Here is a 20,323-nt window from a genome sequence, read left to right as displayed (position 1 = left end):
AAATACCCAGAGGGAGGCTCCCACGTGTCTATGTCCTGGTGGCGGATTTCTGATCCTGTCACGGCAGTGAGGAAAAATCAGTTCGGCCACGCTCTGTTACCTGTCCTTGCGGCGAGAAGACACATTGACCGCTCCCTGGTGACCTGTCCTGGCGACGAGGTGAAGGCTTCTCGGCTGTACCCACGTTTCCTTTCTCAACAGCGAAGAGGAAGAACCTTCAGTCCTCCCATCATTGCAGCCTCAGTAATTTTTTATATATTTTTTCTTTTTGGGGGGACGGTCTGGTATCCAGCCCTCGAGGAGGGTAGAGGGGTGGGTAATGTTAAGAGTCTGGCATACCTTCCACCACTAGAAAGTCCAAACTGGCGTTTTGAACTGAGAACAAGTGTGTGCAATTATCACACACCTGTGGCCAATTATCCTGAACCCTTTAAAAGGACATTGTTGAGTTCTGTCATCCTCCTTGAGTTATTTTCACCACCACGCCAAATTTGTTTATTATGGTTTCTCTGTTACTTTGCCATTTTCCGGTTCCCTGTTTTGGTTTCCGTTTTTTGTTTGGGCATTTTGTTAGTTGTTCAGTGCCCATTTGTTTGTTGGGTACTACGGTCCTGATTTTGTTGATAAAAACCGTACTTGATTTTAGCACCTCTGCCTACAGTTCCTGCCTCCTTCACATAAGTCGATCATCACTACCATCAAATCTCTTCTCAAGATTTCTTCATTTTTCTCATGCTGAGGTTCTATAATTTTCCTTGCCCTCGTGTAGGTTTTAGTTCAGGGGATGGTGTTATAATGGAGTGTATTCTTTAATAGTCTGTATTCTGTACAGCCCTTTGAGACTTCTTGTGAATAAAGGTTATACAATTAAATATGACTTGAAATAACTCCTAAATCATGTCGAGGCACAAATAAACACACAACTCTGGACAGCCTTCTCCACTGTTGACTGTCCCTGGCCTGTTCTGTTCTTGGGTCATAGCAAAGTTGGCACCAGTCCATTGATTAATGTTGTTGGTCCAGTTCTTTTTCGGTCTTCCTCTCCTGCTCCCCTTGGACTGTACCCTGACGAATTATTTTGTTCAGTCCTGATGATCTTGTGACGTGACTATACCACTGAAGTTTCCGTCTGTCCACAGTTGACAACAGTCCTTCGTAAGGTACAATGTGCCCTCTGATGGTGTTGGGCACCGTTTTGTTACATGAGCTAAGAAGATTATGCTTAGAACTTTACTGCAGCATCGCATCTCAGTGGCCTGGATTTTCTTTCCTAATTTTTCTGTGAGAGCCCATGTCTCGCAAGCGTGGAGAAAGATGGAAGTTACCAGCGCATGCATGAGTCTGATCTTTGATTTCACTGCTATGTTCTTGTCCCTCTATATGGGTTTGATTCTAGGAAGTGCGGCTGTGGTTTGAGCTATCCTGGCCATGTTTTCTGTTTCTGACCCTTCTTAAGATATGACTCCAAAATATTTAAATCTGGTGACAGTTTCTAGCTGTTTGTGGTTGATGTTGAGTTTTGTGATGACACCTTGGCGATTGTTGGTCATTAATATTGTATTTTTCTGGGCTGATACCAATCCCTTACTGTATTGATGCTTTGTCCAGGCGACTTACCAGATCTCTAAGTTCCTGTTTCTTTCCTGCCAATCCGGAAATATCATCAGCAAAATATAAGTTAGTAAGGTTGTGTCCCCCAATACTAACTGTATCTTCATGTTACTCCAGAGCAGGGGTACCCTTATAGTAGATGTACAGTGCATCCGGAAAGTATTCACAGCGCTTCACTTTTTCCACATTTTGTTATGTTGCAGCCTCATTCCAAATTGTATTAATTTAATCTCTTATCTCAAAATTCTACACAAAATACTCCATGATGACAATGTGAAAAAGTTTTTTTTTTTTTTTTAAATAGAAAACTAAGAAATCACATTTACATAAGTATTCACAGCCTTTGCCGTGAAGCTCAAAATTGAGCTCAGGTGCATCTTTTTTCCACTGATCATCCTTGAGATCTTTCTACAGCTTAATTGGAGTCCACCTGCAGTACAATCAGTTGATTGGACATGATTTGGAAAGGCACACACCTGTTTATATAAGGTCCAACTGTTGAGTTTGCATGTCAGAGCACAAACACCAAGCATGAAGTCAAAAGAACTGTCTGTAGACCTGCGAGACAGGATTGTCTTGAGGCACAAATCTGGGGAAGGATACAGAAAAAATTCTGCTGCTTTGAAGATCCCAATGAGCACAGTAGCCTCCATTATTCGTAAATGGAGGACATTTGGAACCACCAGGACTCTTCCTAGAGCTGGCCGGCCTTCTAAACTGAGCGATCGGGGAAGTGGGGCCTTAGTCAGTGAGGTGACCAAGAACCCGATGGTCACTCTGTCAGAGCTCCAGCGTTCCTCTGTGGAGAGAGGAGAGCCTTCCAGAAGGACAAGCATCTCTGCAGCAACCCACCAATCAGGCCTGTATGGTAGAGTGGCCAGACGAAAGCCATTCCTTAGTAAAAGGAACATGGAAGCCCGTCTGGAATTTGCCAAAAAGCACCTGAATGACTCTCAGACCATGAGAAACAAAATTCTATGGTCAGATGAGACAAATATTGAACTCTTTGGTGTGAATGCCAGGTGCCATGTTTGGAGGAAACCAGGCACTGCTCATCACCAGGCCAATACCATCCCTACAGTGAAGCATGGTGGTGGCAGCATCATGCTGTGGGGATGTTTTTCAGCAGCAGGAACTGGCAGACTAGTCAGGATAGAAGGAAAAATGAATGCAGCAATATATAGAGATATCCTGGATGAAAAACTGATACAGAGCGCTCTCTACCTCAGGCTAGGGCGAAGGTTCATTTTTCAGCAGGACAACGACCCAAAGCACACAGCCAAAATCTCAAAAGATTGGCTTCAGAACCACTCCGTGAATGTCCTGGAGTGGCCCAGCCAGAGTCCAGACTTGAATCCGATCGAACATCTCTGGAGAGATCTGAAAATGGCTGTTCATAAACGTCTCCCATCCAATCTGATTGAGCTTGAGACATTGCAAAGAAGAATGGGCAAAGCTGCCTAAAGATAGGTGTGCTAAACTTGTGGGATCATATTAAAAAATACTTGAGGCTGTATTTGCTGCCAAAGGTGGATCAACAAAGTATTAAGCAAAGGCTGTGAATACTTATGTAAATGTGATTTCTTAGTTTTCTATTTTTAATAAATTCAATAAAAGTTAAAAAAAAAACTTTTTCACACTGTCATAATGGAGTATTTTGTGTAGAATTTTGAGATAAGAGATTAAATTAATACAATTTGAAATGAGGCTGTAACATAACAAAATGTGGAAAAAGTGAAGCGCTGTAAATACTTTCCGGATGCACTGTATATAAAATTATTCCGCGGGCTAGATATAATTCTACCCCGGCCGGATGTGACCTGCGGGCCGTGAGTTTGACACATATGCTCCAGAGCTTCGGACATGATCCTCTTCAGGAAGACGTTGAATAAAGTTTGAGAGAGAATGCAGCCTTGACACAAACAGACTCTGGTTCTTAACAACGCTCCAATGGCACTTGAGGTAAGCTCGGGCCTAAAAAATTCAGCCCATCTGGTATCACACAGACCCAAAAGGTCCCAGGAGTATCTTTCCATTTCTTAGATGAGTTCTTTCAACTTTCCATGTTGGTTCAAGGTGGCAGTGGTAAAGAATCGAATCTGACAATAAAGGTATATTCTATTCTATTCTATTCTAATCTAATCTAAACAATCTAAGTGTCTTCCGACCAGTCACACACTTATTACTTATGAACTGGTAGTTAGCAGATGCACGGTACTTTTTGAACCGGGCGTTGACCGAGCTGGTATCAAGAGTGAGTTGTTGTTGTTGCTGTTGTCCATCATAGTGTGCCTTGGGCAAGTACAGCCTGGCGGCACCCATCCCTCTCCAGACCTTGCCTGCTCCCCCACATTAAACAGATAGCACTCGTTTCCATGGTTACCAGTAGAAGGGGGAACCTCCTGATCTGACTATGAGTACATCGCGACCACTGCTATAAGCAAATGCTCCCATTTTCAATGATGATCTGTTAAATGGCAACACGAAGGAAAAAAAAAATCAAAGCTTAAACAGACGTATGTTTACAATGAACTACCATGTGTTAACGAATGATCATTTCCGGTTCCTTTATTGCAACATTCATATCCACTGTGTGGATCTATTCAGTAATATGGATTTGGTTACTTTCAGAGAACAATAATTTTCATGTAGCTTTATGTATACTAAATACTCATTCAAAAATGAACTAAATTATTTGTTATTGGCATTTTCAGATAGATTTGCAGATTTTTTTCACCTCCTTTTGGTGAAGCTTTTGCTTGAGCATTTCATGTTATTTTACAAAGCATATTATGTATTGTATTGCATGTGTGTCCATGAGGGTGTATTTGGCTAAAGCGGACGAAACGTGTTCTTATGATAGACATATACTGTGATGAATAAATTATATTTACTGATGAAACCCAAATACGCCTGTGATAGCTATGGCCGTACATTCTTTCAAAATTTTCAAACAAGAATATTTATATATATATATATATATATATATATATATACCGTAAATTCCGGACTATAGAGTGCACCTGATTATAAGCCGCACCCACCACATTTTAAGAGGATAACTGCTTTTGTACTTACACAAGCCGGACCTGTATATAAGCCGCATGCGCCCACATTAAAACATGTAACACAATTACAAAATTAACCCAAACCCTACTTTGAGTCCCGCGATTTTAACTGTACATAAAGTACACAGTTTAAAAACCACAGCCGACAAAATGAACAGAAAATGATACCGGTAGTTAAGATTTGATGCAGACCTGCACAGTCCGGGTCCCGTTAAAAGTAATCCAAGGAAAAAAAGTGTATAATTCCAAAGGTAAGGGTGGGAAAAATATATATCCACCTTTGTCTGCCATGTCCACAAACACTCACTTTTACCGGTCCCCACTTCCCGTCATCCCCCGCGTCTGTTACGCCCATTCTTTTTAATTGGTCAGTGCAAGACTTATCAGAATAAGTGTCCAAAATAAATACAAATAAATACATTACAATATATACAGTTGCAAATACATATTATACATGGTTACACATATTTACAAAGAAAGACGGTATACCAGGAGAGTTTTCAAAGCTTTAATAATAATATTATGACTTTCATCCCAAACCGTGCCTGTGAAGGGTAGCAAAACGCTACTAACGCTACTAACAACACGCTCGCAATATAACAGGTCTGTTAAAAAAAATATACCGTGCATGTAGAAATCACGGTAAACCGTTCTCGTCTTCCTCCCTATAATTGACGTCATCAAAGTTGTCCTCCTTCAGTATGGGAAAGAGACTTTGTCACATAGACGTCGTCCCACGCTCCCTTATTCAAAAACACGCTGGCAACACGCTCGCGAGGTAAAGTTTGCGTGCAGAAGCTCTGTTTCCTTCTTTATCAGACTGCTTGATTGCGTTTGGCTTGTAAGCTGCGTCATGTGCCCTGAACTCGAGCGCCGCTGGCGGCTGTTAGAAAAATTACATAAATTGGCCGCATCACTGAATAAGCCGCAGGGTTGAAAGTTTGGGAAACAAGTAGCGGCTTATAGTCCGGAATTTACGGTATATATTTCTACACAGTCGTATGCAAAAGTTTGGGCACCCCTGATCATTTTCAAGATTTTCCTATATAAATCATTGGTTTTTCGGATTAGCAATTTCAGTTAAATATAACAAATGGCAGACAAACACATTAACATCTGAGAAGTGAAATGAAGTTTATAGGACTTACAGAAAATGTGCAATAATTGCTTAAACAAAAGTAGGCAGGTGCATAAATTTGGAGAAAAAATACATCAATATTTAGTAGATCCTCCTTTTGCAGAAATAACAGCCTCTAAACACTTTCTATAGCTTACAATGAGGGTCTGGATTCTGGTTGAAGTTATTTTTGACCATTCTTCTTTACAAAACATCTCCCCTTCAGTCAGATTTGATGGTTTCCGAGCATGGACAGCCCGCTTTAAATCACACCAAAGATTTTCAATAATATTCAGGTCTGGGGACTGAGATGGCTATTCCAGAACATTGTACTTGTTCCTCTGCATGAATGACATAGTAGAATTTGAGCAGTGTTTGGGGTTGTTGTCTTGTTGAAGTATCCAGGCCCGGAGCAACTTCAGCTTTATCACTGATTCTAGAACATTGCTCGCAAGAATCTGCTAATACTGACTGGAATCCATGCGACCTTCAACTTTATCAAGATTGCAAGTATCTGCACTGGCCACACAGCCCCACAGCATGATGGAACCACCACCAAATTTTACTGTGGGTAGCAAGTGTTTGTCTTGGAATGCTGTGTTCTTCTTCCGCCATGCATACTGCTCCTTGTTATGTGCAAATAACTCAATTTTAGTTTCATCAGAGCACAGCACCTTATTCCAAAATGAAGCTGGCTTGTCCAAATGTGCTTCAGCATACCTCAAGCGACTCTGTTTGTGGCATGTGCTCAGAAAAGGCTCTTGCTGCATACTCTCCCATACAGCATCTCTTTGTGCAAAGTGTGCTGAATAGTTGAACAATGCGCAGTGACACCTTCTGCAGCAAGATCATGTTGTAGGTCTTCCGAGCTGGTCTGTGAGTTGAGTTTGACTGTTTTCACCATCCTTTGCCCCTGCTTATCTGAGATTTGTCTTGGCCTGACTCTCCAGGCCTTAACTAGAACTGTGCCTGTGGTTTTTCCATTTCCGCACTAGTTCCTCTCAGTGGAAAATGACAGCTGAAATCTGTGAGATAGCTTTTTGTATCCTTCCCCTAAACCATCATATTGAACAATCTTTGTTTTCAGGTCATTTGACAGTTGTTCTGAGGCTCCCATGTTCCCACTCTTCAGAAAAGATGCAAAGAGGAGAACAACTAGCAACTGGCCGCCTTAAATACCCTTTCTCATGATTGGCTTTGCCTGTGTATGTAGGTCAAGGGTCAATGAGCAAATTTCGTGTTACAATAATTAGTTAAACTTATGGTATTCAAATCAATGAAACAACAAGGGTGCCCAAATTTATGCACCTGCCTACTTATGTTTAAGTAATTATTGCACATTTTCTGTAAATCCTATGAACTCCATAATACTTCTCAGATATCACTGTGTTTGCCTGTTATAGGATATATTTAACTGTAATTGCTGATCCAAACAACCAATGATTCATAAAGGAAAATCTTGAAAATCAAAACTTTGCATCCGACTGTATATATATATATATATATATATATATATATATATATATATATATATATTAGACATGCATTTCAGGTGAATTGGCCGGTCCAAATTGTCCCTAGGTGTGACTGAGCGAGTGAGTTGTCTGTCCCCGTGTGCCCTGCGATTGGCTGGCAACCAGTTCAGGGTATCCCCTGCCCACTGCCCGGAGATGGTTGGGATGGGCTCCAGCCCCCCCGCGACCCTAATAAGGATAAGCGGTACAGCTGATGAGATGGGATATATATATATATATATATATATACATATATATATATATATATGTGTGTGTATTAAGGTGGAGCTTATTTTCTTAGTTGAAAAAAGTCACTGTCTTACCCCCTAATTGTGTTCCATTACACAAAAGACCAATTGCTGTGCAGTTTGGTCTAAATAAAATACATTTTAGAGGTAGCTCAATTGATAGATAGATAGATAGATAGATAGATAGATAGATAGATACTTTGTTCATCCCCGAAGGGAAATTCACATTTCCAGCAGCATCCCTGAGCTGAGAACAATCGAGAACAATCGAAAATAACACGGGAGCTGCTGGAGTGGCTGCCATTCGTGACGGCGCCGGAAGAAAAGATTCAATTTGAATCATGTAAGTAGTTTGGCGTTTTCTATCATTTTTCTTAAATGGGAGTTCTAGGGATGCTGGGATAAGCCACATATGTGTAAGTTTCTATCTCAAACAATTATTACCCACAAGTCATTGCTCAGCAAATCAGTCTAATTCAACTAGTATAATTTCCCTTGACCTACTTTTGAAAACAAAGCCAGCAGACCATCTTTGTCTTCCAAGAAGTGATTGACATTCAAAGATCAGCATCAGGTAAATATTCAGTACATTGTTTCAACTAGATCAAAGAAAGAAGTGTATCTGCTTGGTACGTATGTGTCTGAACTCACTGGAAGCAAGCTACCATCAGTGCGCATTGCTTTTGGTTTCTTTCTTTATCAACACTTGGAATTGCATACGCCCATCAGAGCGTCTTCCGCAGTGACAGTGAAATAAATGTCATAATTTTGGAATGGAGCAAGAATTCCAATTCGAGATCCAGAAAATTGTCAGACTAAACTTGAGCAACATTTTCAAGCATGGCGTTTTCTAAAAAAGAACGACAAACAGCAACACAAAAAGCCTAGGAAAGTGAATTCAAAAAAGAACTTGATGACTTGTTTGACATTGCTCTTGGTAATCCTCTCAACATTATGACAATTCCAGATGACAAAGAGTTTTTGTTGGCTCAAAGAACAAAGGAAAGAAAGGGGTCAATGACAGGTGTTGCCAAAAAATTAGCAGAGATAGAAAAAAGACTTGAAAAAAATCAAGGAAAGACCTTGAAAGGACGCCTAGAATCTGATGCTGAGCAAAGAATTGCGAATGAGTCAGTTCAATTATCATGTAGCAGTAGTAGTTCGGAAGATGATAAACCAAGAATAAGTCATGACATATCAGGTGTTGGCATCTCAAATAGTAAAAGAGGCATGAAAAACGTAAATGCCAGAGTTAGCTGGCAATGGAAGAGCTACATTTGTAATTGATTCAGGAATACTGTGGTCATATCACAAAGGATGAAACTGATCTGATCTGCTGCAAATTGCTGAAAAAAACGGCAAAACTTTTCCTGACAGCTGTAAAGAGACTCTAATAAAGGACTGAGTTTTTCCTATTGACTGTATTATGTACCTAAGCCATCATTATTTTGTGTGTGTATATATATATATATACATATGTATGTCTAAATCCTTCAGTCATTTTTTTTGTGGCAGAGTTCATTCTGTTTCTTGGTCTTCCTCAGTTAGATTGTCTACAATTCTCCAGGGTCATGAGTGAGATCGAGCTCACGTCACTTGACTTTAGGTGACTTAAGGTAAACATTTATCAATTAAAGAAACTATGGTAGTTGGTAGAGTAAGTTGAGTGGACAATGCTGGTGTCAGAGAAAATGAAAGCGGTTGTGTGCCTGCAAAGTGTCGAGACAATATGGCAGTTATCAAATAATGGGTTTATTTTTGTGATTTATGGTGTTCTTTACAGTGCAGTGGCTGTGTGTGTGTGTGTATGGGGGGGGGGGGGGGGGTTATCTGTATGTTTGTGTGTCTTACTGTGGCCTGTGTTGAGCTTTCTTGCAGATCCCAGAGAAGAACGTGATTATCAGCTAATGAAATCACACGTTTGCCATCTCCCATTGGCTCCCATAGGATGCTGCAAAATAATACACACACACAACATACACACACACACAAAACATATACACAACTGCTCAACAAGTGCATCCACATTTTAAAAACAGGACATTAACAAAAGCAGGGGTGGATGGGTGTTTAGCGCACAGTCCCACGGTGCAGCGGTTCAGGGTTCAAGTCCAGCTAACGCAGTCTCCCCATGTGGAGTTTGCATGTTCTCCCCGTGCCTGCATGGGTTTTCTCCGGCCCCCCGATCTCCTCCCATACTCCCAACAACATCTATGTCAGGTCAATTGGCCGGTCTAAATTGTCTCTAGGTGTTAATGAGCGAATGAGTTGTGCGTCTCTGTGTGCCCTGCGACTGGCTGGTAACCAGTTCAGAGTGTCCCCCTGCCCACTGCCCGAAGATGACTGCCATGGGCTCCAGCAACCCCGCGACCCTACTGAGGATAAGCGGTGCAGATAATGGATGGATGGTTTAAGATATTGGCATTTCATTTACATAAAATGAGCCTTACCAATAGAGAGCTAACATAATTGTCTGACATCATGCTGCTAATGGTACCAATAAGAAAAAAATATATCGAAAGACTGGGTAAAAAAGAAAATAAACATTTTGTTTTATTGTCGCGTTGAGTCTCTGTAATTTTTGTTCTTAATTATAGTTTTTACCATAATTTTAGGTTGCAAAAACAAATCAGATTCAGATTCAGATTCAGATCTACTTTATTGTCATTCTAGTACACGTGTATACAGAACGAAATGTCGATGCATCTGACCCCCACAGTTTCCTTGAATGTACAGATATAAATAATGTTGTATTGTATTTTGGCTACGTATAGTAGTTTACCATAGTGCCGATAGTGCAAGAAGAGTAGCTAACCAGATGTGCAAAATGGGCAGTCAGGTTAACAAGTCAGGTACACAGTAACAAATACTAAAACACCTAGTGGTCCAATAATACACCCTGTCCCTTAAACTTTCTCATTAAGGTGGGGGCCTCAAACTATCATTCTGAGGGCTGCAAATGGCCCCCCCAGGCCGCAAGTTCGCGAACACCGAACTAGAGCAATTTTCAATGCATTTGCACCATATGTACAATCACATGAGATACAAAATAAAGTTTTTGATCAGAAGAGGAAAAAAAATCTGAACGTAAGTCCAAAAGAATGCGTATAGGTATGCAATGCATCCTAAGAGGCCCCTTTATACCCACATTAAAACACAAAGGTGAATTATAGCACCATTTAGAGCACGAGTCCCCAACCTTTTTCAAGCTGAGAGAACTTTTTGTTACAAATAAGCGCAGCGGGCACCCAGTTTGGTATGCATATCTATGATAACAATTTATCTTGTCATTACTATGTTGTTACTATGCTATTGCCAGGTTCATTATTGGAAGTAGGGTCTAATAGTATTTGTCAACCACTAAAAAATGTTTGTTCATTTTAATAGAAATCACAATGACCCAGCTTTTTTCAGAACAGGTTTGTGGGCGCCGCAGCTGTTTCGGGACAACACCCGGGCGCCACCTTGGAGACCTCTGATTTAAAGTGTAATAACTCCACCTAGTGGTCATCAGGTGAATGTTAAATTGGAGTTTTATTCACACATTTCTTTGCTCACAAGCCCCCAAGTCAGAAAAGGCGTGTTTATTTTTGTAATTATTTACAACATTATTTAGTAATATGGAATGGTACACATTTTCACCAAGCAACTTATAATCGAAGAAAATGCCACCAAAACTTACAATAGCAATGGCTTTCTCAGTGGCATGGGCGTAACCAGCCTGTTTCTGGGGGTGGTCAAGCACCCCCAAATTCAACCCAAGCATCCCTAAAAATGATCGCACTTTTAATACTCGCTTTGCCTCGACAAAGGATAGGATATGCTGGTATATGATGAAAAGCTAGATTTAAAAAAGTAAAATAAACCCAAAATTGTGAACAATGCAGCATTGGAAATACTCTAGTTACTTGAAATGGTTCAGTTCATTTGTTTCCTAGCACCGCTCACTTAAAAAATACCATCCAGAATAGGATGTATTCTGAGAATTCTATCAAGTTCTCCTCATTAGTTGATGATATTTTTTTTTGGTTTGAACAAATTTATTGACACTAATAACAGAAAAACAATCATGACAATCTCAACAGCAATTAAGCACATTCACAATATTATATTTCAATATGACTTTTTTAACAGCAAGCACAATGTGAGGTTTGAACAACCCTTCTCGAAAATCTTATGATATTACGTTACACCGTAACAATGCACTATTCTTTTTCATTCCATTATTATTACCGTATTATTACCCCCTTAACATTCCGAAAGCTTGCAAAGAAGCAAATACATGTCGTAGACACGTGCTGATGCGGTGTCCGTACGATGTCACTCAAATGCATCGTTCCAAATATCATTCGAAAGGTTAAAGTTTTGGGATTCAAGAAATGCCAACCATTCCTTAGTTTCTATTTTCTTTTTCGCTCGCAACTTTACTGTGCATATGACAATACACACTTGGAATTGAGTTTAATTTAAAAAAAGACCCATCAAAGAAACATCGAGATCACTCTGAAACAAGATACTGGGAAAATATATAGCCGGAGTAGCTCACCGAAGTCGTTGCGTTCAATAATATTGTGCAACCATGGTCCTCTTATATCCGTGAGTGTAGTAAATCCAGGAGAGTAAAATATTTACAAATTCAGTACAGAATAGTAAAATACTGTTTACTCTATGCCGTAGTTCTACCCAACATGCTATTCACATTCATCTTTTTCGGCCAATTGCAGGTTTTGTTTTGTCCCTTTAGCCTATGCAAGCCTGTAAATGATAAAAAGGATCCGCCCCCTTTACCTCCGAATAACTTTAGCCAATAGTGATCGATTCAACTGATGATTGACACATCTTTTTCGGCCAACTGCAGGGTTTGTTTTGCCCCTTTAGCATATGCGAGCCTGTAAATGATAAAAAGGATCCGCCCCCTTTACCTCCGAATAACTTTAGCCAATAGTGATCGATTCAACTGATGATTGACACATCTTTTTCGGCCAACTGCAGGGTTTGTTTTGCCCCTTTAGCATATGCGAGCCTGTAAATGATAAAAAGGATCCGCCCCCTTTACCTCCGAATAACTTTAGCCAATAGTGATCGATTCAAATGATGATCGACACATTGGTTAGCCAATGAAACGCTGGTATATAAATCCCAGCATACACCGCGGACTACTTCGCTTTCGGGGGGAAATCTAGTAGGCGGCTGCTTGCATTAGTTGCAAGACTTTGCGACTTAATATTGATCCATATATAAGGCGCACTGTATTATAAGGGCGAATGGTCAGCTTTTGAAAAAAAATAAGACTTTAGGTGCGCCTTATAGTGCGGAAAATACGGTATATAAAATGTAGGCCAATTTTTTAAGCACTACGTTGTTATTTTTTTTGTTTGTTTATCCCGAGTTTTTTCTCATGTTTCTCTTCAGAGTCTTTATTAGATGTTTTACTCTGGGGTGCAATTTCTAAGCTTGTTGCATACAATGTTTCACAAAGTTGATATCAATTAAAATAAAGACAAGTCTATTCTATTCTATTCTACATAATCATCACATTTTATTTATTTAGCTATAAACCAGTTACTATTCAAAAAACTTGTGAATTGGTACAATTTTTTCTGATCCAGAATTCTTAATTTTTGTGATATAACAGCTCGTGTTTGAGAACACAGGGGTGGATTATTTATTCAAAATTGTATTATTTATTACTTACTTAAATTTCAACCAGCCAGCACTCTCATAGCTCTGAACCTAAAATACCCCCTACTCAGTGGTATCGGAAAAACAATGTATTTTTCTATTCTGCATTCCAACCTTGATCCAACTCAGGCACCAGGGTCGGGATCGTATTGATTTCCACACCTACTGGGTCATTCTTCACAGCACTCAGCATAAATTACAGTATCATGTATTCTGTGCCTGTGCTTTGGAGGTGAGCAGCTTGGTAATCGGGTGGCTTCAACTGTTGCTTTATGATTCTTTGGCTGACTCATGAACTAATGTGCTTTGATTGTGAGATATTATAACGCTTAATTTTATGAAGATCTGAAGATACAGCGAGCAGAGAAAAAAAAGACGTTTTTACCTTGTGTGTTTTCAAAAGTGATGTAACGATATCAAACAATGCAATCAATTAAGATATAATGATTAATACAATATTATGGGTAGGTTGTCACAATAGAAAAGGTTCAGAATAATGTAAAAACAATCTTAGTATTGTGAAATTGTTATTTTGCAATGTTAAATTGGCCACAATGCATAAATACATCTTCAAATCAATCACACCAGCAGATATTTATCAATATATCTTTAAAAACCATAACTTTTTTTAGGCGAACATGGCATTTTAAACTCAGTAGATCAGGCATTTCTCAAGTCTGGCCAACTACGCTCCGTGATGAAATATTTACTGGTCCGCGGCTTCTGTCATAAAATTAACGATATAAAAGCCTTCCAGTAATGTTCGCAAGAATTTTTTTTTTTTTTTAAATCAAGATTTCACCAGATGATAGCGGTAGCCTTTTGGTACCCTTGGATTTTGTGAGAATTTTAGCCCTCACTTCTGACATGGAGACTGTAAATAAAAAAAAGGAAAGTTGAATGTAAGGGGTTTTGCTTCAAGGAAAGGAAATTGAAAGTATTTTTAAACAAAAATCTGAAAACACTGCATCTGCCTAAGTTGCCAAGAGACTGTGACTGTTTTTGAAGAATATAATATTAAGAGGCACTACCAGACGAATTATTCTGACTAAAAAAAACTAAATAGAAACAAACACAGTGAAAAGGTGAAGCAACTGGAAGCTGTTTTAACGGCACAGCAGAACATTTTCACAAAACCCTGCGGGTCAAATGAAAATGCTATAAAGACAAGCTACGAGGTCCCGACGCTGATCACCAAGCACTGCAAATCCTTAATGGAGGTTGAAATATAAAAGACCTTTCAAAGAATGCCAGGCTGAATAGTTGGCCCTCACACATTTTCAGTTTACCAAATTTAATTAGCTTCCTGAAAAGTTTGGACACTCCTGAAGTCGATCAGAAAACTTGGTGCTATAAATAGCCATATATCTTATTATTCCTGTTGTTTAAAAAACAAACCTTTTATCCGGGTATTTTTCAGACAATATGGTAACAGATTTTTTTATATCAACAATATCGGGCTAATCATTTCATCCTTAGGTTATATCAGGATGCTTAGCATATGGTGATGATTTGATATCAATATATGTCCAATGCAAATATGGGTATTTTCTGGATGGATAGTTTTGGTCAGACAAAAGTAAATTAGTATTTTTGCATATTTTCTAAAACAATTTTTATTGTTTTCCGAGCAGTCCTTAGATTATTTTTTCCTCCCTAAAATGGTTCTTTAAAATAATTTTCAGTTTTGGAATGCAGACATTTATATGATTTGATTTAATTCCTCAGTCAAACTGAGAGATGTGGCATAGCCCCACATTCACAAATAAATGAGTGCAATTTGTGTGAAAATACACAAACGGTAGTTAAAGATATTCATGAACACACACCCAAAGACCTTGAACAAGTCACAGCACTGGACTTTGGGGAAAGACAAAGAAGCACAAAACTATAATTCTTGATATTGCAGCATCGCTTGACCTGACCTTTAACCTTCACACACATGCAAGGTAACACACATGAACTCAGTCCCCAGTTCTTCCAGATTTCCTTTTTCGGCCATTTTTATCTCTTCTCTGCAGACAGAGCGTGAATCTCTTTAGCTGATCTGCGTCTCTAATAAATGATGGCAATCGAGAGATAGCGATGAACGAAAACCCGTTGACCATTTTTTACTTTTCAATTCTTCAATCGATAGAAGTACCGACCCACCCATGAAATGCAATAGATAGCACTTTAAGCTCATTAAAATAGTGGCCTGGATGATTTTCAAAATAAAACATAAAAAAATAACATTCCAATGATTTAATTTGACACGTCTTCATAACCAAACAAAGTCAACATCTAACATAAATAACATTTGAAAAAGGGAAATAATACACTCTTAAAAAAACAAAAACATTTGCACAGTATAAAAGATAAAATGTACACACTTAAAATAACCCACCCCAAACAAAGTAATAAACAACAATAAATAAATTGTGCACACTATAAAAAGGTAAACATTGCACACTAAAAATAATCCACATACTAAGGCTGTAAACATGACATGTCTGCAATTAGTAATATAAAATTTACAATGTGCTACTGCAGCATGTTCATCAGTGCAAGAAATTTATTCAAGTATTATTTCAAACCAACCATTCCTGCTAACTTATTAACACTACTGCTACAACTATTTATTACTCTTATTATAACATTTAACTTGCATGAATAAAAAGTGTTACCTCTAATCGATAATGCAATTTTGGGGTTGAACTAGTAACAGCATCGGTTATTTCTTTGTGCCTTTTCAAACTTTTTTCGTACGGAGTGATAGGCGTAAATGCTACTTTGATGGAGGTTTGTTTACCTCTCAGTCCAATTGTAGATGCACCTTCTTCATCTTTTACTTAATAATCCTTTTTACATGCCGTGATCATTTTTAAGGTGCTGGTACGAATTACTTGTGTTTCCTCTGGACCTAGCGACTATGCAAAAGTAAATTTTGCAACAGGCGTTTTCGTCTGTTCCACGTCTGCTTCGTCAAAACAAAAAATAGGTCCAAACAAGTGACCGTACCCTTCTTCGGTGCAAGCTTCGTTTCCTTCACGTTCGTTGACTCTGGGACTATGTTTACGGAGTCCGCCATGACACTCAATGAGCTCACACAGTGGGTGTGGCATAGTGTAACTTTGAATCGCGTTTATTGGCTTGTGCTATTATTAAAACTTGCCCTGATTGGTCGGCATTTTTAAAACTCGAACAATAACAATTGTGGTTGGCCAAAACTACATCACTCACTACAAAACCTAAAAAAAACTGCAGTGCTTTGCGGTTTCACAACTGCACTACGTTCAAACTTCTGACTTCAACTTCTGACTGCCGCCCCCCTATCACCCCCCCCTACCGCCTTCTTCCTCACCGCCCCCCAGACCTTTCTACCGCCCCCTGCTCAGTTTGGGAACCACTGATTTAAATTATAATTCTTAAAAAGTACTTGTGAACAAAAAATATCACAATTGTGTCTCCTCCACAGGGGTCAATTCTCAAACAATATATTTAGATTGTATTTTAAAATCGTAATCTTTAACATAACACCAATAGTACAAGTACCCTCATTTGTAAACCACATAATTAAACAACCACATTCTGCCTCAAAACTTCCACCATCGTCCTATCTCCAAGATGTCATCAGTGGTCACACTCAATGACTACAGGCCTTTTGCGCTTAAGCTTGTGATCATGAAGTGTTTTGAAGAGGTTAGTGTACCAGCACATCAAACACATCTAAACATGTCAACCTCCTCATGTGTAGTTCCAGCGGCTTTTAAGTCAGCTGTTATTAAACGTACACTGAAACGACCCAACATTGATCCAGAAAGCTTATGTAATTATAGACCTGTGTCAAACCTACCGTTTATTTCTAAAGTATTTGAAAACAATGTGGCACAGCAGCTGAATGATTTTATATCCGAGAACAATCTTTTTGAATCCATGCAATCAGTATTCATGGCTAACCACTCTACTGAGACATCCCTAACTAAGGTAACCAATGATCTTCTATTGGCAATGGACTCCGGTGCTTCATCACTCTTGCTGCTGCTGGACCTTAGTGCTGCCTTTGACACTGTGGACCATAATATCTTAATAGAACGGTTGGAAAAATGGATTGGTCTCTCAGGAACCGTCCTCTTATGGTTCAGATCCTACCTCTCAGATAGGACGCACTGTGTTAAATATGGTGAAATGACTTCAGAGCCCTTTAGTGTTACCTGTGGTGTTCCGCAGGGTTCAATACTTGGCCCCCTTCTTTTCAGAATTTACATGCTTCCATTAGGTGATATTATTCACAAGTATAATATCAGTTTTCATTGCTACGCAGATGACACTCAACTATATCTTCCGATGGAGGAATCTGCGACACTAAACTGTGGAAATTTGGAGGCCTGCCTCACTGAGATAAAAGAATAGATGTCACTTAACTTCCTGTGCCTTAACTCTGAAAAGACCGAAATGCTAGTTATTGGTCCATCTAAATGTGATTTGTTCTCAAAAATGGCTCTGACAAATGTAATATCACCCAGAGTGATTTAGTTAAAAATATTATATTTGACCCTGATCTGTCCTTTTAAACACACGTTAAGAATATTACCAGAACAGCTTTTTTCAATCTTCGCAACATTGCTAAAATTCGCCCTATGCTGTCTCAGTCGGATGCGGAGATTATAATTTATGCGTTTGTTACCTCCCGTCTCGACTACTGTAATGCACTACTCTCCGGTCTCCCGAAGTCCAAAATCAAGAGCCTTCAGCTGGTACAAAATGCTGCAGCGAGGCTTTTAACTTAGACAAGAAAGTTTGATCACATTACCCGGACTTAAGCTAACCGGCATTGGCTCCCTGTTAGCTTAAGAGGTGATTTCAAGGTTCTGTCGGTAGTATACAAAATCATGCAAAGGACTTGCTCCCTCATATCTCTCAGATTTAATTTCCATCTATGTTCCGGTTCGGAGCCTTCGCTCTAAAAAAGGCTGGTCTACTAGTGATCCCAAGAGCCAAGAAGAGATCTGCAGGTTCGAGAGCGTTCTCCATTCAGGCCCCGGTGCTGTGGAATGCTCTTCCCCCTGAGATTCGATCTGCTACCTCAGTGGAAATGTTTAAATCTAAGCTTAAAACACACTTCTATTCTATAGCATATGAATAACCTATATTTTATGTTGATAATGCATTTCAGGTGAATTGGCCAGTCCAAATTGTCCCTAGGTGTGAATGAGCGAATGAGTTGTCTGTCCCTGTGTGCCCTGCGATTGGCTGGCAACCAGTTCAGGGTGTCCCCTGCCCACTGCCCAGAGATGGCTGGGATGGGCTCCAGCCCCCCCGCGACCCTAATGAGGATAAGCGGTACGGCTAATGAGATGAGATGAATATCTGTGTATCAGTGTATTATTTGCCCTCATGTAGGTTTTAGATAAGGTGATGGTGTAATAATTGTCTGTGGTTTGCAATAATCTGTGGTCTGTGCAGCCCTTTGAGACTCTTTGTTATTCAGGGATATACAAATAGACATGACTTGACTTGACTACCCCCCAAACTGGACCTTCATCATTTTGCCTACAGGGCAAACTATTTTACAGATTACGCCATAAACACCACACATCACACTGCGCAGAGCCACCTGGAGCACTGGTGGAGCTATGTCAGGATTCTTTTCCTGGAATGCAGCTCAGTGTTGCACACTATTACCCCTGCTATCCTGGTGGAGAACGTCTGTCAATTAGGGCTCTCACCTCGATTTGCCTTCGGATTAAGGACTTTATTTTCAAACCTCTTACAATCTATATAAATTGGCCACCGCGTCCCTTAGGGCGGCACAATTTTGGATAAAAACTTGATTGCTATCTGTATTGCAATTTCGATGCGATTCTCAATTTTAAAAGAAAAGTGCATTTCGGAGCTCATTTTGTTTTGGGGGAGAACTTAAACATAGTGACATGCAAATTGACATCGATATAACATACTTAGAGAACAAGTATACGACTGTAACAAAATAACAACTGCAGATATACAAATAAAAACATATTTGTGGTTGAATAAATGGTCTTTATTGTCATTATGCAAAAGTAAAACACAATTGGAGGGGTACTCCTTTCAGTGTAAGAACTCGATTTAGAGAGCAGGTGGCTAGCAACGCACTAGTGACAAATAACCGCGACTTCTGCAAGAATTTAGTGACGATTAAATTACAAGGGTCACAAATATAGCGGCTTTCCATGATGGGTAGCTCAAAGTTGCCCGTTTCATTGGTAATGGATCAGGCGTTGGTGATTAGCCAAGTTCGCCAGTGGCGGTGATAAAAATCTAGGGAGCACCCGCTAGTGATCAGCTTTTTTTGGTCTCTTCTGACTTTTTTCAGAGTCTGATCTAATTTATCCATTCATTTTCAATGTGGTGAGCCGCTAAAGTTACGAGCTGTCATGTTTGTTCTGGTGGACAGTTGTGCGCCTGGCTGCTTGACTGAACGCTTACATCAACCGATCAAAGTAATTCACACATGTCTTGCAATCTTTGCCTTGCCTATATTGCTGGTACCATTAAAACATGCTTCTGATAAGCTGCCATTGTTAAACCCCGAATGTGAGAATTCTTGTTGGCCCAACACTCCATCACTGAAATAACAAACTGGAACAATAAATCAATCCTTAAAATAAAATTGAAGTGTTTTACGGTTACACTATTGCACTACATCACTTTGCAATATCAATTAGATTTCGGGTAATTGTGCAGCCTAATGTCCATTCCACACAAACGCTGAGCACCAGGTCCCTTCAAGGATGTCTGTGCAGCACTTTTTTACCTTCTACACTTCAGACAGTTTACCAACCGACCTCACAAACGTAAATATTAAATTCACCGACGGCACTACCTTGGTCAAACTCGCCTCTGATGGTGGGTATTCCACAATGACAATCTGGTGTTTAAAAAATAAACTCATACTGAACACCACCAAATCCTTGAAAGTCATTCTGTACAAAAAAAGCACAGACCCAGCTCCACTCATTTTTAATGGACTCTGTGTAGAGAGAGTCCACTCCTTCAAATTCCTGGGTGTGCGTTGAATAACTGTGAGATAAAAATTTGATTTATCCTTTTTACAACAACTGA

The 20,323-nt window shown here is 39.6% G+C and overlaps 1 protein-coding gene across 1 annotated transcript in view; it reads right to left on the bottom strand.

Annotated features, from left to right (window-relative positions):
* eipr1 (EARP complex and GARP complex interacting protein 1) overlaps nt 1-20,323 on the bottom strand; it is a 140,473-nt gene that overhangs the window by 83,731 nt on the left and 36,419 nt on the right. Inside the window, exon 5 of the mRNA XM_088353857.1 lies at nt 9,410-9,509. Within this exon, the coding sequence (XP_088209983.1) occupies nt 9,410-9,509 (100 nt within the window). The remainder of the gene's footprint in view (nt 1-9,409; nt 9,510-20,323) is intronic.

This window comes from Urocampus carinirostris, chromosome 15 (assembly GCF_059441175.1).
Source record: "Urocampus carinirostris isolate Australia breed hairy pipefish chromosome 15, RoL_Ucar_1.0, whole genome shotgun sequence".
In the NCBI taxonomy this organism is placed as follows: Eukaryota; Metazoa; Chordata; class Actinopteri; order Syngnathiformes; family Syngnathidae; genus Urocampus; species Urocampus carinirostris.
The sequence above is the reverse complement of the archived record's forward strand: the minus strand, read 5'-3'. Positions and strand labels throughout refer to the sequence as shown.